The sequence below is a fragment of the Heterocephalus glaber genome, unplaced genomic scaffold (assembly GCF_053883595.1).
Source record: "Heterocephalus glaber isolate CG9 unplaced genomic scaffold, H.glaber_assembly_v1.0 deba00001538, whole genome shotgun sequence".
In the NCBI taxonomy this organism is placed as follows: domain Eukaryota; kingdom Metazoa; phylum Chordata; class Mammalia; order Rodentia; family Bathyergidae; genus Heterocephalus; species Heterocephalus glaber.
The window spans coordinates 35806160-35822711 of record NW_028258333.1 but is presented as its reverse complement, the minus strand read 5'-3'; the positions used below and the strand labels follow the sequence as shown (position 1 = coordinate 35822711).

Genomic DNA, 16552 nt, shown 5'->3' with positions numbered 1-16552 from the left:
AGTTTAGCACAATATTGAAATCCCACTGTCCATTTCTGAGTCATAAAGAAACGCAGAAGTCTCAAGTGCATCTGCTTGTACTGTTTTGCCTCTTAAAATAAAATGAGAACAAGACATGGAGGGAAGAGAAAGGTGAGGAGAAAAGACATTAAGATCTGTTATGCACATGTACCAACTCCACACAAGGATGCAAACATTATGTAATGCAAATATGTACCAATAAAAACTTTTTAAAATAAAGAGGTCAGAAATATTGTATTACTTGGGTGCTTTCAGAGAGCCTCTTATTCTACTGTTTATTTTATTCACAGGTGTTGAATTTGTGCTCAGTGTAATAGGACTCAAAACACGCAAAGAACTGATCAGCCTCTCCTTCCGAGCGTTTGGGGAGTACAACTTTCACGTGTACTAAAGCGATTTTTCCTTCTGGCCTCAGGGTTACCCGTCTGGGCGGGGCCAGCAAGCTAAAACTGCCCGCCCTAGTTTCAGGCGACGAACGCGGGGAGTCTTTCTTTACGTAGCGAGCGTACTGGCCGCCTGCTCAGAGTACCCTTCTCGTCTCCAGGCCAAGGAGCCTTTAGGAAAGCGCTCGGGGCAGAACGCCAGTTTCGGTGGCTACCACGCCTCCAACAGAAAGGCGCTGGCTTCCTACTTGGATGTGGGTGGGGGGCTGCAGAGACATCAAGGCTTTGCTAGTCCAGGAGCGGGGAGTATATTTCCCCAAAAGGGAGTCTACAGAACCACGTAAAACTCAGGCGGCCACAGTCCCGGCAGATCCGTTCTACCCGTACGCTCTTCCGCCCGCGCCGCCGCCGCCGCCGCCCCTCCCCTCGCACACAGGAACCAGCACCCTCCAGTCTCCCGCGCTTCTCTTCCACCAGCCGCCGGGGCCTGCCTTTTATAGTCGCCACAGCCAATAAGCGTCCTCCTTTCCTTCTGCCCGCCCTCCCGGCCAATCGCCGCGCCCCTTGTGTAATTTTCGGCTCCTCGGCTGCTCTCGGTTATTTTCGCTGTTGCTGGCTTTTTCAGGAGCTGTTCGCTTGCAGCCTGAGACGCTGCTTTTTTTCCGGGTTCGGAGCTGTTCCGGATGCTTTAGGTTGCTGGATGTCTGATCTCCGGATAACTGAGGCGTTTCTGTACATGGATTATCTGGTAGGTGCGGGACCGGGGTGGCGTGTCGCTTCTCGGATCGCTTGGTGCCCGCTGGCCCCCTGCCTATAGGAGCAGCCTTTTTGCTTTTTCTTTCTTTGGGATGGGATACCTTTGGGGTTCTTTCTCCCACAGCCAGCTCCGGAGCTGAGCTCGGGACTCGGAGGGGCAGCAGCCGGGGAGGCTGGGTGGTGGGGTTGACAGGTAAAGGTGCGGCCTGGGCGGGTGGGCTGTGGGCGAGGGTCGCGCGGCGCTGCCTGACATCCGTATGGGGCCGCGGCGGCGGAGCGTCCCCTGCCCGCGACCAGTTTCCTTGCTCTGCGTACCCAGCAGAGGACTTTCTTTCCCAGGAAGCTGGAGTTTTCCGCTCTCCCTTGAGCAGAACTCCAGGTGCTATTAAAGAGCCATAATCAGAATGGCTTGCTAAGTGCTCTGCAGCTCCGGTCATTTGGTTGTTATTAGATCTCTAAAGCTTTGACCTCCCTCGGTCGCAGCGGGATTTTAAAAGCACATTACCATTAACTAGACCGGACCAAACTACACTGCAACTCGCAAGAGCAAGATTGGGTAGGGGGAGGCGTTCCCCACTGGGCCGATCGTGGTGCTTGTCGCTGTTGCCCTGTGCACGGATTAGAACCCAGTTTTAGGCTAGGCTGTGCTGAGAAGTTTAAGTGGGAAAAGTGTCAGCACACTGCGAGGACTACCATTGTTGTAAAAATTGACTTGGGCGTGCGTATGTGGAATTATGCAAGCACCGTGTTTTGTTCCAGAAACTATATTTCCCCAGAGCTCCCTATTTGTGGTCAGACAGATCTTTATTTACATGAGTTGTGTTGGATCCTATACAATTACGGTGTGAACGATGTTAGGCTGAACCGCTCTCGCAGCGCCAAACTGAATAGACCCTCCTGTCATCTTGTTGGACACATGTACTCGGTTTTCGACTGCAGAGTGGCCTGGCAGAGATCTGCCAATGCCTTCTAGGAATTACACTTAAGAGAAAGACTGTGAATGCTTTCGTGATCAAGAAAAATGGCCAAGGGCTGGTTTTTATCGTTACCTGTGTGTTGGGGGTAATTTTAACATACGTGAATAAAATGTTCTCCTAAAGCTTCATTGCTTGATGAACTTGGGAAGGATGTGACTGCAGTTAATGCATGACCTTGTGAATGGAGCCCAGTTAAAAATTATGCTTTCAAACTCTTTTGAGTTGTTAATTTGTCGGTGGAGTAACTTCCTTATCTTCATGTTGTAGGGATGTTGTCCACTCACTACTGTAGTTGGTTAAGCGGGTTAATTTGTTTATGAACCTTTTTTAAAATACCAGGTGCCTTGTAGGTTAAGACAGTTGCTAAATAATATGCCCAGATTATTTTCTAGGTTAAATGATTTAAGTTGTAGGTTGTCTTATATACTATGCTTTTTTTTCTCCTGCAGTTTGCCCAAATTAAAGCCAAAGTTTGTTGAAGATATTAGAGTGACATTTCTTATACTACTGAAAGCTAATTTTGGATACTTAATTAAGCAGTGCCTACATAAGGAATTCAGGTGGTTTTTCTTTTTTTTGAGACAGTGTCTCACTGTGTAGCTCAGGCTGGGCTTGAATTCACTATGTAGCCCAGATTGGCCTTGAACTCCGGGTGATCCTCCTGCCTCATCCTCCCGAGTGCTGGGATTAGAGGCATGGGGCACCACACCCAGCATTCAGGTGGTTCTGATAATTTTATTTAGTGTGCTTTAAACTTGCAAATTGAATCAAAAATCTGCCCTGAGATGCCAAACCTATCATAGCATTTAGAGAAAACACTACTGAAAACTCATTTTATTACTCAGATTAACCTCCAACCAGACATAGTCCAAGTGTGGGCAGATGAATGTTTTTGTGCTCAAGGTTACCTTAAAAGCAGGTTAGTGTCTTTGCTGGTTTATTAATAGCTTTATGTCAAAATCAATGGGTCCTAATTTTGACTTTGTGTTTTAATTTTACCTGCCATGCCCCCTCACCTGAGTTTTGCTTTAGCATAAAACATCATTATTTTGCCATTTTCACCACGCTTTTAAAAATTCACCAGTGCAATGAAATAGCCTCAAAAAAATCAATGACTACTCTTTGGGGTGAGGAAAAAAAAACTTTTAAAGGAAGCAATTTAGTTTTCAGAGTGTGGTAGATATCCCTTGTGAAACATTTAAGAAAGGTCCTTCACCATTCAATGGACTAGGAGAAAAAATTCCAAAACAAAAAATCAGCCCTCCAGAGGTGATTTTTTTATGTTAACTTGTTCCTTATCAACTTTTTGCTTATCAACATCACTCCTTTCTTCCTGTCTTTCAGATTGACTTGTTTGCTTATGGACAGTCTTTGTATGGTGTTTATTAAAAACCCTATTTCTTAAAAATAAAAATCAATTTTTTGACTCTGTCTGGGATCATATTTTTAAAGCTAATCAATTCCCAAGTTCTTTTACTTACCCACCAGAAAAAGAAAAGTGCTCCTTTCATTCCAAGTTGGAGTCCAGATTTTGCTGAGTAGGCTGGAGTAAGTGCCCTCTCCATGCACTTGAAAAAATAATGGTGTGTGTCATCTCTTTCTTCTTTTTAATTGGTATTCATCTTCTTGTTGCCTTTGGAAGAGAGAACTGTGTGTATTGTCCATTGTGCTTAGGGCTGGATGTCATGTTAACCTTCTTATTTGGAAGAGAGGAGAAAGAAAAAAAAAAGAGAAAGGTAGAAGTGCTATTTTTAACACCTTTTAGTAGGATTGAGATAGTAAAACAGATGAAGAAGCTCTCTGATTTTGGAGATTGCTGTTAATTTCTTAAAAGACACTGTATTCTCAGAGGTGCCAGCCAAAGTAAATAATTAAGAGAGATTTTTATTGACTTCAGTTCAGGTAATATGCTACCTTGCAAAACCTAAATAATTATATATGCCACCGGGTGTGGTACCTGACTTGGCTTCTGGCACCTAGGGCCCCATATCTATTTGTTGAATCCTGTGAGTATGAGATGGGAGGGGCAATTCCACTTTGTTCACTGGCTTCCAAACTCACACAAGATACTATCTGTTTGGATTGGGTATTTTGTTCTGAGGAATGCAGAATGTATCCTTTATACTTGAAGATTATCAAGATATAATTTGTTTAGCTAAATTGGCAACTGAAATGTAGAAATCTGTTTTCCAGCTGATATGGGTGTCTTCCTAGGAGGCTGCACTCCCTTTTTCCCCCTTTTCGTGTTAGTTTACAGGCTGTGTTCAGGTCTCTGGGTAAAAGACTTGGGTATGTTAACAGGCAGTACCAGCATCTATCTCACTTTCTTCTGATAGGCAGAACTACAGTAGTAGGACAATACGCCTAGCTTTCTAAATAGGAAGAAGAGAATAGGCAAGCTTTAACAAAAGAGAAAAACATATTTGCCAGATTTTTCTGAGAGATTGGACAAGATGAACTTCAAGATTCCTTTCAGTGTCAGATTTTCTTTTTGTGTGGACATGTGTTGATTGGTCTGGATTTTACCTATTTTGGTCTTGTCCTGTCAAAACAACAGAAATAACATTAGTTATATTCCATATAATACCAATGATGATTAAATGGGAGAATGAAAGTAAATTTTTTTTATAAAAGCATATTGCTTTTCAAGTATAAAATGTTAAAGTGTTGTGCATATTTTGTTGATATAACTTGTGTGCAATGACTTCTTTTTTTTTGGAATGACTTAATGGTAAGAACTGGGTTGTTTTTTAACTAATCTGTATGGAAAGATTGGGAGTAGTACAGCAAACAAGAGTTATAAAACTTCTGGAGATCATTTAATACCTGTAAAAATAAAACTACATTCCACTGTTTCCATGAACCCACTCAACAGATAGGTGTGGAAGCCCTGTATTATGTGTGGTCCTAAAAGTCATGCGGGATAAGGTGTGATGTCTTTGGCCACAGGACTGGTGGGCTCTTGGGAAGCCTGTTGCAGGACAGGTTGAGGAAGGAACACAGGGGAGGAGGCAGCTTCTGGTATATCCTTTTGCGTTCTGCTTCATTTCTCTTTTATATGTGTCTCTTTGTTTTACTGCAAACTAAAATGTAAAGATAGGCTTGCAAATATGAAAAATAAAATGCTTGATTAGTTTTGGTTACTGATTGTCAGTTATTGATCATTGCATTTGCATATTGTGTTTAGGATTTAATAAGGTTAATAATTTAGTAAGAGTTCTTTGTATTGATTGGTAAACTGCTTTCTTGGTCACAGGCTGTATCTGCTGTTAAAATTTGTATTTCTGTAGGGAAGATCTGGTGAGAGACTTGGATGAATCATCACAAATCCACTGACAGCATAAAAACCAGTTGATCAGCCAACCAAGAACAGAAACTTATGATTCACTACGAAGGATAGAGCCAATAGGTACTAGAAGATTGTAAAGGAGCCCATTTGAAAAAAGGAGCAAAGGCACATCTGTGATTTTATATGATACTCAGTTATCTGTGAACTGAATGTTTATATTGATAAAAGTATGCTGTTTTAACCTTGAATAGCTATGAAAATTACAAGTTGTATTTTTTATGACTGACTATAAAGTAGTAATTAGGTCAAACTCTTTTTAGTCTTAATGTCAACCAAATTAGGCAGTCATGCTAGTATTTCTTTGTTAATAATTACTAAGATAATGTGAGCACGATAAGCAGAGATCTACCATCTGTGATGTTCATCTACCAAAAAAGTTTTGAGAAAAACCTTACCATTAGGTAGGAACCTTTCTACAAATGTGTCTGGCATGGCTCCTGAACTTGCATTGGTCCAGCATTGTGGTATTAGGCCAAGGAGAGGAATTATAGGCACTGCAATTCATGCCTTATAGGAGCTTGCATTTATTGAGCACTTACTGTGTGGATACAATGTTGTAAGTGCTTTTCAGATAAACTGGCATTAAACTGAGACCCATGGAAGGTTGTATAATTTCCCCAGTTCACACAGCTAACAACATGCTGTGCTACTTTCCTCCTTCTGCTGCTTTCTACCTGGAAGTTGTTTTCTTGTGTGCTGGCAGAGGCCCAGGCAGCTTGGTGTTAAAGGTGTTGAATTGGAATATTTACAATGTGTTTTATGTAAATGCAGTTATCCTCTGTATCCTAGCGTTCCTTATCTGTGAATTCAACCAATCATTGACTGAAATATTTAGAAAAATAAATTGCATCTGTCCTGAACATGTTTAGACTTTTAATCTTGTATTATTCCTTAAATAATATAATTATTTACATAGCATCACATTATATTAGATATAAGTAATGGAGGGATATTTAAAGGACAGGATACATATAGGTTATTTACAAATACTGTGCCCTGTTATATGAGGGATTTGAGCATCTGTGGACGTTGGCATCCTTGGGGGCTCTTGGCACCGATTCCCTGTAGTACCAAGGGACTACTGCACTGTGCTTAAGTAAATGGATATTGAAGAAAGAGTGCTTATTGGCTACTGCTATTAAAGCAGAGACTGTCAGGCTGCCTGATACTCCCTCCTTCTCAAGAAAACTGGGCTCAGCCAGGTGACCATTACCTAGGTTCCTAGAAAGAGAACTGTGTTGTGTGCTGAGCTTCTGCTCTACAGTGTCCTTACTCTGGTCACTGAGGTGATCTTTGCTTCAAGGGACCACAAATGGCTTTCTAGCCATCCTTGATACTCAGCCCCCTAGTTTCACTTTCCAGGGCACAGACCTGGCTGCCACAAGCCCTAGTCTCTTTCAAAGAGTGCTATGCTCCAAGTGCTGCGCTGCCTGGAAAGTGCTGCTGTTTCTAGCAGGCACTAGGCTACTACAGCCTTTTATTTATGGACTAAAGTTGGGCAGAGTCCTTGGATGACATTCACTATAAGGCTGGTGTTTTCAACCCATGACCTGTGGATAAGATCATAAATTTTAACATAATAATGTTATTTTTAGTGATTTTTTTTTTTATGACTCAATTACGTAGTGTAGGAGTGTGGACCGTGTAGGGGAGACATAGGAGAGGCACAGTACAGTGCCTCCTGCTCCCAGCCCACAGTCAGTTCAGTTCACACTCACCAGTATCTGACCTTACATGCACTTGTGTGAGTTCAAGAGTAAAACAGCAATTACTGATAATATTTCAACTAATCTACATGTGTGTGCCTGTGAAGAAAGGCAGTTATTGTTATTAAGCAGACATATGAGTCCTTGTTCATTAAACCTCGGCTTGTGTTATTTTGTAAAATTATTTAATAAGTTAAAATAGTTTTGTTACTTATATATGTTAACTGTGTTATTTATGGCCCAAGACAATTCCTCTGCACTCAGTGCAGCCCAGGCAAACCAAAAGGTTGGATACCCATCCTGTAAGGGACATTTGTTTCTGAGGTAGATTGGAGAGAAGGAAAGGGTTTTTTAGGGAAGGTCTGATAACTATCTTATAGATAACAAGAAATGGAAGTTTCCCAGTACTTTGCACATGAATTAATGATGGTGTATTAGTCAGATTTTCAACACTATAATGATATTCTGGAGGCAGGTTATTTTATATAGAAAAGAAACTTTTATTGACTCATGCTTCTGAAGGTCAAGGGGCCCCACATCAATGATGACCAATAATAACTTTCTTATTGGCAGTACCAAGATGTTTTTTGGGTACCATATGGCATGAGCCAGAGAGCATATGAGCCTGTGTCTATGTGTGCATACTCTCTTTCCCTCTTATAAGGCCACTCTGGTTTTGCTCATGGGCCCTTGACCCTAGTGATCTTACCTAATTCTGATCACTTCCCAAAAGCCCTACTTGTAATCACCATGGTTGGATTGAGTTTCCATCCTCTTAATACCATTAACATATAACTTTGAGTATTAAAGCCTGGAATGAATTCAGGTGGCCAAGCCCTATTCAAACTGTAGCAGATATTTTATCTTTTGAATTTGCAGTCCCCATTAGTTATGCTGCAGCATCTCCCCAAATCCTTTGGGTGTTTGGATGAATCTAAGAAGCCCATTTCTTGGAACCAATCTTAGAATAACACCATAGACTAAAGAATGTAAAACTTCAAAATTGCCATTGTGCCTCCATTCATTTTTGTTTTTAACTATTCTCTTTAGAAGGGGTTTTTCTTTCTTTCTTTCTTTTGTGGTGCTATGGCTTAAACCCAGGGCTGTGTGCATGCTAGGCAAGTGCTCTGATGCTGAGCTTCATCCTCAGCCCTTTTAATTTTTTAAAATTTTGAGACAGGGTCTTGCTAACTTGCTTGGTACCTGGCCTCAAAGTTGAAATCTTTCTGTCTTTTCTGAGTAGCTGAGAATATAGGTGTGCATCTGGGTGTGACACAAAGGAAGTTTAGACCTTCCAGATGTTGGTTAATTCCAAAATATATTTAAACAATTAATACAGAGAGGGGAAAAGGCCCAGTTCTGGTTAACCCTTATTTCTGAGTCTGCAAACTCTCTGGGCACATTGTCAAGTACAGTTTTATGCTTGTTTTAAGGTCCTTTGGTCCTCATCTTGAAATTCTTGAGTTTTGAAGAAGGTACCATGGATTTACATTTTGCAGTGGTCCCCATATCACAGGGCCTAACTTCTAGTGCTAAGGACAAGACATGGCCAGCATCTGAGTGAGTAACTTGCATCAGTGCTGGCTTCCAACCATTTTAACTGTTTATCATTGCAGTCTCTCCATTGCCTGGTAAAGAGGGAAGATTAGGTACCAAGTACAGTGAAGAGTGTTTTGCTTGCCTTCACCTAATTTAGTTCTTCCAACAGTCTTGCCAACCAGATATTACTGACTGACAAAACACTTAGGAACTTAGGAAAGAGGAAACTTGAGGCTCTGAAAGGCTGAGTATTCATCAGGATCAAGTAACCAGTGGTGGGCCAGGACTCAGGTATGAGTCTGATTCTAAGCCCATGCTTGTAAACATTATTAGGTATGACTTAGCTAATATAATTAGTGATTGTGAAGAAAATGAATTAGAGGGGCTGCCTGAATCATAGAATGCTGGAAGTCAAGGGATCATTTGATTGCTGCTGTCACATGGCTACTGGAGAGAGCACCTCTGGGAACTCAGCAACAGCACAGCTCCTCCTGGGAACTTGTGCCTTGAGGTGAGAGTTTGCTCCCACTCTCTCCTTTACTTTTTGCATCAACACTGATGTTCTGCTGTTTGGCTCAGAGCCTAATACCTACATGATTTTTTTTTTTTTTGGGGTACCAGGGATCGAACTCGGGTCCTTGAGCTTGCGCAGCAGGCGGTGAAACACTGAGCTAAAACCTACATGATTTTGATGGTAACAAACCATTTGAAAAGTTGGATGTGCAGGACAATCTCATATATTCAGTTCCTTTGCACTTCAGTTTGCTGGGAAGTGGTCTGACTGCTGGACTGCTTTTCTCCTGGTTGTGTTCTTTTTCCAACAGGATAGTGCTTCTCTTGCCTCTTGTTCTCGGGGAAGGGCATGGCAATCTGGAGCCACTTCGGGATGTGCACAGAAGACCTGTACCTGTTCCTAACTGATCTAGACATAGAGTCAGAAGCTAAAATAAAATACAGTTCTTTCAAAGTTTTATTTTTAATTATGAATTTATTGCAAGCATTCAGAAAAGAACAGAAAATAATGTAGCAGTCTTTTGTGTAACTATCGCCCTGGTTCCATAGGTGGTATGCTAACATTTTGCTATTTTTAACTGTGAAATTGGTGTTTTTAGTTGTTGCTGTTGTTGTTGTTGTTTTTTGATAAGAGGAACTTTAAGACCACAGCTAAAGCCACCTGCTCTTTTCATACTTTCTTCCTCTGCCCTTATCAGTGGTGACAACTGTTCTCCTGTTAGTGGGTATCAGTGTTTTTGCATTTTAAAGAAACATATGTATGTATGCATAAACTATCTATAGTTTTGTGTGTTAAAACATTGACAGAGATTTTAACTTACCATCCTTATCTTTTTGAAACTTGCTTATTTCCTTCTGTGATAATGTTTTTGAGATAAATACATGTTGCTACATAAAGATCAGTAGATATTTGTCTCATATTTTGGGTTTTGATGTTGCCATTTTTGGTAATATGTAGAGGTTTTACTTGGATTTAGGTTTACCTGGATTTTACTTGGTGAGAAGCACATAAAAGGGAATACATGTTAGTTTTCAGGTGTGGATATGTGTATGTTAACTGGTTTTTTTAGGACTATATGTGAATCCTAAGCTGTTTAATGGAATTTTATTATGTCAATTTTCAGCTTTTATTATGATTCAGTAGTTTGTTTTACAGTTTATAAGTCATTTTCTAATCATATTAGCATCTGTATTGAATATAGAGTCACCAAAAAATGTATACACACTTTAGTAGTTCAGCATTCTAATAAATGTTTAGAAGCTAATGGCTACCTCTCTGAGCAACCCTTGTAATTGTAGAGGCCAAAGGTAACTTGTATTAATTTCATAATGTCTCAGTAAATTTAGTATTAAAATATTTATACAAATTTTTCTTTTCCTGATATATACTTATTTTGGTGGACTGTCTCTCTCTCTGTATGTGTGTACATATATTTTCCTTGGCTGTGTAAGAACCACAATTACTTTGATTATGTGTTTATGTGAAAGGTGTAGGGAATAGGTAAAAGGGACGTTACCAGAACCCCTGCAGTGGGTCCTGGTCTCCTGTGACCCATGACAGCACAAGGTGAATTAAAGAATTAAGACAGGAAACGAGACTTAGAGAAAAGCTGGGTTCTGGCCTGATCAATGCTGCTCTGAACAGCAAAGATGAAGGCATCCCGAGCTTGCCACTATTTATTGGGTTCATAGGGAGTTACAGATGACACAGAGCAGTGATAATCTTAAATTGACAAGGATTTTATGATTGGAGGAGGTATCAGATGTCTCGGAGCGCCGCAGTAATCCTAGGACCATGAGGATCTTATGTTGATGGTAAGATGAGCAAACATATTCTTACAACTGTAGGTGGGATGAGGTAAGCTGATAAGGAATTTGTCCCTCCCCAGGTGAAACCTTTCTACTCAGTTCTCAAAGACCCAGGATGTCTTCAACTGATGTAATCTTGCCCTTGAGCATCACAGCATCACTGGACCATTGAGGTCTCAGCTATGACTGGAGGCAAAATGGAGTTATGTTTTGGTATGCCATAGCTGGTCTGCAAGAAGACTAGGCCTCATACAACCCTAATCATAATTTAATTGTGAAATGAGTTTTTCCCCAGAATTATGTAGAATGGTTCCAAACAGAAAGGAAATTTAGAAGATGTAGCAAAGAACAATGGAAAAAATATTTGTAATCCAGTAACCTGTTAACAGTTACTTTACTATGCTGTCCTATAGTATGTAAATAGACAATTTATCCATGTAGGAAATCAATTTGGCCTTATAATGAGGATATTGTTTTGTAATCTACTTTTTGTACTCAGGAACTTTTAAATTATAATTTCTCTTCTGCAACACGACTTTTCTTCATTTACTGGTAAAATATAATTAACTACCTTTTCTTTAATATTTTATGTTTTCTCTCATTTTGGCAGTTGTAAATAATGCTGCAGTGAACATTGCATGTAAATTTTTTTTTATTTTTTTTAGACAGTGTTTTGTGGGGAGCAGTAGTTTGTTTGTTTGTTTGTTTGTTTTGCTGTTGTTTGTTTTTTGAGACAGGGTTTCTGTGTAGTTCAGACTGGCTTCGAACTCAATATGTAGCCCAGGATGGCCTTGAACTCCTAGTGCTCCTCCTGCCTCAGCCTCCTGAATGCTGGGATTATAAGTGAGTGCCACCACCCCCAGCAAGGAGCAGTAGTTCAAATGCTTTAATGAATCTTACTACAGAAACAGGTTCCAGTACCAAGTAAGTTTGGGAAACAAAGGAAGTTAAATAAGTTTCTTTATTATGCAACGATTATTAACATGCTAATATAGATGGTAAGTCTCTAATGGGGAGATTATTATATGCAGTATTCCTAATCCTTTGGGGGCATTTTTGCTTTATGATCATGTTCTAGAAGTAGATTTGTTGGGTCAAAAGGTCCCTGTATTTTAAAGCCATCAGTGTTAAGTTAATATTTGTAATGCACTTAGAATGGTGCCTGGATATAATCAACCCCTGTTTAAGATAAAATTAGGTAATAAAGTTGGTGATTAGTGATGCTAATTAATATTTGTTGAAGATCTGCTCTTTGTTAGAGCCTGTGTGAAGTGTTTAATAGTTATTCACCTGTCAGTCCTTTCAGCAACCCTGTGAAGGGTTTGGAAGCTGTTGTTATTCTTGTTTGTGGTTGAGGAACCCAAGGGTCAGAAAGAATTGAGTAATCAGTCACAGCTGCCTCAGTTGTTAGACGGGTTGTTGATGTGGCTATAATATTAATCTGTTCATATTTTTATTGTGGTAGAGAACAGAGTTTGAAGTCCTGTCCTAGGCATTCCACCTCTTATCTGTAAGATGTGAAGTGTTAATCAAGTTTAAGTCCATGGAAATCTAGAGAATTCAGGAGTGTTACAAAGAGGATTAATTTACAGATTTAAAAAATATTGACTTATCTTTCCAACTTTTTGTCAATATTAGAATATGCTTTTTATTCTGAAATGATACTGAATGATTGTGTGCCTCTTGAAAGATTACCTGGTGGGATAAAAATAGGACAATCCTGTATCAGTCTACAAGTTTGTATATCTGTAGTTAGAATGTACTTATTTCTAAAATCCCAAATACTGGGAACCTAATCTAAAACAAACATCCTGAACTATAGTTTCCTCATTTGCAAAATTTAGTTAGAATCAGAGCTTCTGTGATGATTAGCACTAATAAGAACATAATCAATAAAGTATTTTTTGTAAAAATCACAGAATTTCTGTACTAATTGATATAAAGGTCTTCATGAGAGTATAATGACATCAACAGAAAGGGGGCAATGATAAAGTGAGCCTCTTTTTCTACATCCTTGATTTTTTTTTTCCATAACAGTGATACTTTGAGGACTTTTATTTTTCTCCCAGACTACACAATATTTATGAAATAATTTACCATGCAGGAATACATTCTTCCTATATATTTTAGGAGCTGGGCATCAAGAAGTTCTCCTTGACCATGGACAAGACATGTATTTTTGATCTGTTCTTCAGTTTATCACTATTCAAAATAATATACTTTCTACTAGCCCCAAGAAGAATGTTAATTTTTATTATCATTGTAATATTTTTCCTTATTTCAGATTTTTCAAAGGTGGAAATTGTTTGTTAAATGATCTGAGAGTTATTTACAAAGAAACTTTAACATAGAATATTTTGAAAGTTGAATGCGATAATGTGTATTCTATATTCCATGAACATAAAGTGTTATAGAAAGCTACACATCATTTTTAATATTCTAATTAAAAGTTTCATTCATCCACAGGAATTATTATTTGTTAAATTGACATATAATTTGTAGTAAATTGCACAAGTCTTTTTTTTTGTTTGTTTCTGAGACAGGGTCTTGCTGTGTAGTTTAGGCTGACCTGAACTCACTGTGTAGCCCAGGCTGGCCTCAAACTCAAAGCAACCCTCCTGCCTCAGCCTCCTCGATGCTGGGACTTCAGGGATGCATCACCACACCCAACTCTGGCTTTGCTACTAATTGTGGAAAATAGGCAAACCAGTGAATGTCATCAATTTTAATTTATTTGCTTTTAAGAAGATAGGATTAGTCAGATAATCTCAAGTTGTATTTATTTCAAAAGATTGTTCAGTCACATCCTTCCTGAAATAGCTAGTTTTGTTTTATTCTTTTGAATTCTATAGTTTAAATGATTGTAAAGTTGCTTTTATATAATTTATTATTTATTCATTTAGCTATTTTTAAAAATAAGCCTTTGATGTTCTGGTGTTGTCCTGGCACTAGAGATATACAAAGGAATAAGCTATTGACCTCTCCTCAAATTACTTATACCCCGTACAAGGAAAAATAAATAGTTTCTGGAGGGAAATAAAGGTTACTAAGGGAGCACATCCTAAGAGGCTGTCTAACTTTTTCTTTTTTAAAAAAGTGGAGGATATAAATTAGTACAAACGTCCTAGGGTTTAATCCCCAGTACTACAACATGGTGAAGGGGGAGGGGAGATCTTAACCTAGAGTTGAGGGTCAAAGAGTGCTTCCCAGAGGAGTCATTTTTCATCTGCAGCATTGAGGTTGAGTAGAGTTGGCCCAGTGACAGATAAGGCCAGGGCCAGGCAGGGAGTAGCTGTGTAGAGAAGTGGGGGTGAGTAACCTCATGACCTCAGGCTCCCTGTGGCTGGGGCAGGGCTTGGCTCAGTGGCTCTCCATAAAACTGCAAAGTCCAGTGAGGGTCACACCATGGAAACCATGAAAATTAGCCTGGAGTGACATGGTCAGATTTGACTGTGGCACAGAGAAAGACTGGAAAGGGAGGCAGTCTGCAGCAAGATGTTGGGAAGATGTCCTTGTCTTGGAATGAGATGATGCTGTTCACAACCAGGTAGGAGCAGGAAGGATACAGCAAAGTAGAGGGATTTAAGTAACATTTAAGAATTGACAATTTTGTCGTTGGATTTGGAAGGTGAGCAAGAGGAGAGATCTTAAGGATAGCTCTCAGGTTTTGAACACTGCTCTGGTTATGTACTACTGAGTGAGAAACCACCTCAGAACAGTGGTTTTAACACAATAACAATAATTTATTTTACTCATGAATCTCTTGCAGATGATTCTTCCTGAAATTATAATCAAGTGGTGGCTGGGTAAATCTCAAGGCTTTTACATGGCCTTGTTTGGCATCTGGGCTGAGAACATTGCAACAGGTGGGCACTGAGCAAGTGTGAACCCCTGGGCCATCTGTCTTTGTACAGCCTGCCCATGTGATGGTCAGGGTAACTGGACTTCTTGTATTGAGACTGAAAGCTTGCAGAGTGAGTACCAAGAGAAACTGACAGAAGCTGCCTGGCCTTTTCTAACTTATCCTCGCTAGATGCAGTATCCCTTTTACTGTGTTCAGGTCATCATGATAGTCACAAAGGGACACTTAGGTTCAAAAACAGGAGACAGACATCTCTTAGAGGGAGGAAGGTTGAAGAATTATTTATGGATGTGTTTTACCACCAGAAACATTAAGGTGGTTGGTGGGGGTCATACACTGTAATAGGTAATTCCTGAAGGAATAGCAGGTTGAGAGGAAAAGTAAGGAGTTTGACCTTGGGGTGACTGAGTTTGAGTTGTTCATGTAAAATCCAAGCTGAGATTTTAAGTAGGTGTATGGAACCTCAGAGATAAGGTGTGTAGATGTAGTTCATAATACCTAACCTTTATTGTTAATTGCTATATACTGTACCATATATTATTGACATCATTTCATGGGAAGAGAAATGTTAAGTGTTTTTCTTACATTATTTATTTACTATTATTAATTTATTTTTTAAATAGCAAAACATTTATTGGTACATTTTAGGCATACACAATTAACATACATCATAGGTTATTATCAATTTAGAAATTAGAAAACTGAGGCTTTAAGAAGTTGGTGTCATGCCCAAGACACGAGAGAGTTAGATTTTGTACTAGAGTCTGGCTATATACAAGCTCAGATTCCTAAGCACTCACCTGATAGCATAAGCATTGGCCATGTGTGAAAGGTGGGTTGTGCAGAATGAGAAGGGAAGAACCCTGAGGAAGAGTAGTGCCCTGCCACTGCTGGCATATACTACGCTTGTGGTTTTTATGGGATCATTAAAATAAAAGGAACCTAGACAGGAGTCTGGGAGAAAGGGACTGAGAGGTTGGAAGAAAACCTGGAGAGTATGGTGTCAAGCAGGGTGAAGACAGACTGTTTCCAGGAGGAGGAAGTAGCCCATTTTGTTGAACATTGCCCAGAGATTGTGGCAGATAATTCTGAAGAATGACCACTGGGTTCATGTCTATGATGACCTTGGAGGGAATGTTACGGGAATGTAGGTTAGAGGAGTGGGAAGGGAGGAAACGGTGCTACTACATTTCACTATGGAAGAGAAGAAAGGGCTGAAGTGGGGGAGTTCCTTTTGAAATGGGTCTAGAAATAGTGAAACACTGATGAAATAGAATGTAAGGTCATTTTGCTGAGTGTAACTGAAATGTGGCCTGTGAGTTTGAGCTGAGTAGGATTGAAAAGGCTACAGTGAAGAATGTGGGTGGGGGATGACCAGGGAAACAGAAGGGGCTGGTTGCTGCATGCTGTTGAAGTCACAGATTATGACTTAAAAATGACACAGATTTAAGTGTTTTTTTTTCTTCCAGACCTTGTAACTGTCTAGATATAATTTCAACAAAGTAGGCAGATTGATAAGGGTTAGGATTTTTTTTAAAGGTGAATCAACTGGTAGACAGTGGGGAAAAGGAATTTAGGAAAATGGCCAGAACATGGTTGATGTGATAAACTATGAGATCTGAGTTCATGGAAAGGAA

At 39.7% G+C, this 16552-nt stretch overlaps 1 protein-coding gene across 2 annotated transcripts in view; it reads left to right on the top strand.

The window, feature by feature from the left end:
- The first annotated feature begins 983 nt into the window (after positions 1-983).
- Arl15 (ARF like GTPase 15) overlaps positions 984-16552 on the top strand; it is a 401961-nt gene continuing 386392 nt past the window's right edge. The window contains exon 1 of one of the 2 annotated variants that reach the window (XM_021261425.2): positions 984-1152. In XM_021261425.2, the coding sequence (XP_021117084.2) occupies positions 1105-1152 (48 nt within the window). In that variant the 5' untranslated portion in view covers positions 984-1104. The remainder of the gene's footprint in view (positions 1153-16552) is intronic. The other variant, XM_004848527.3, reaches the window with a different exon arrangement.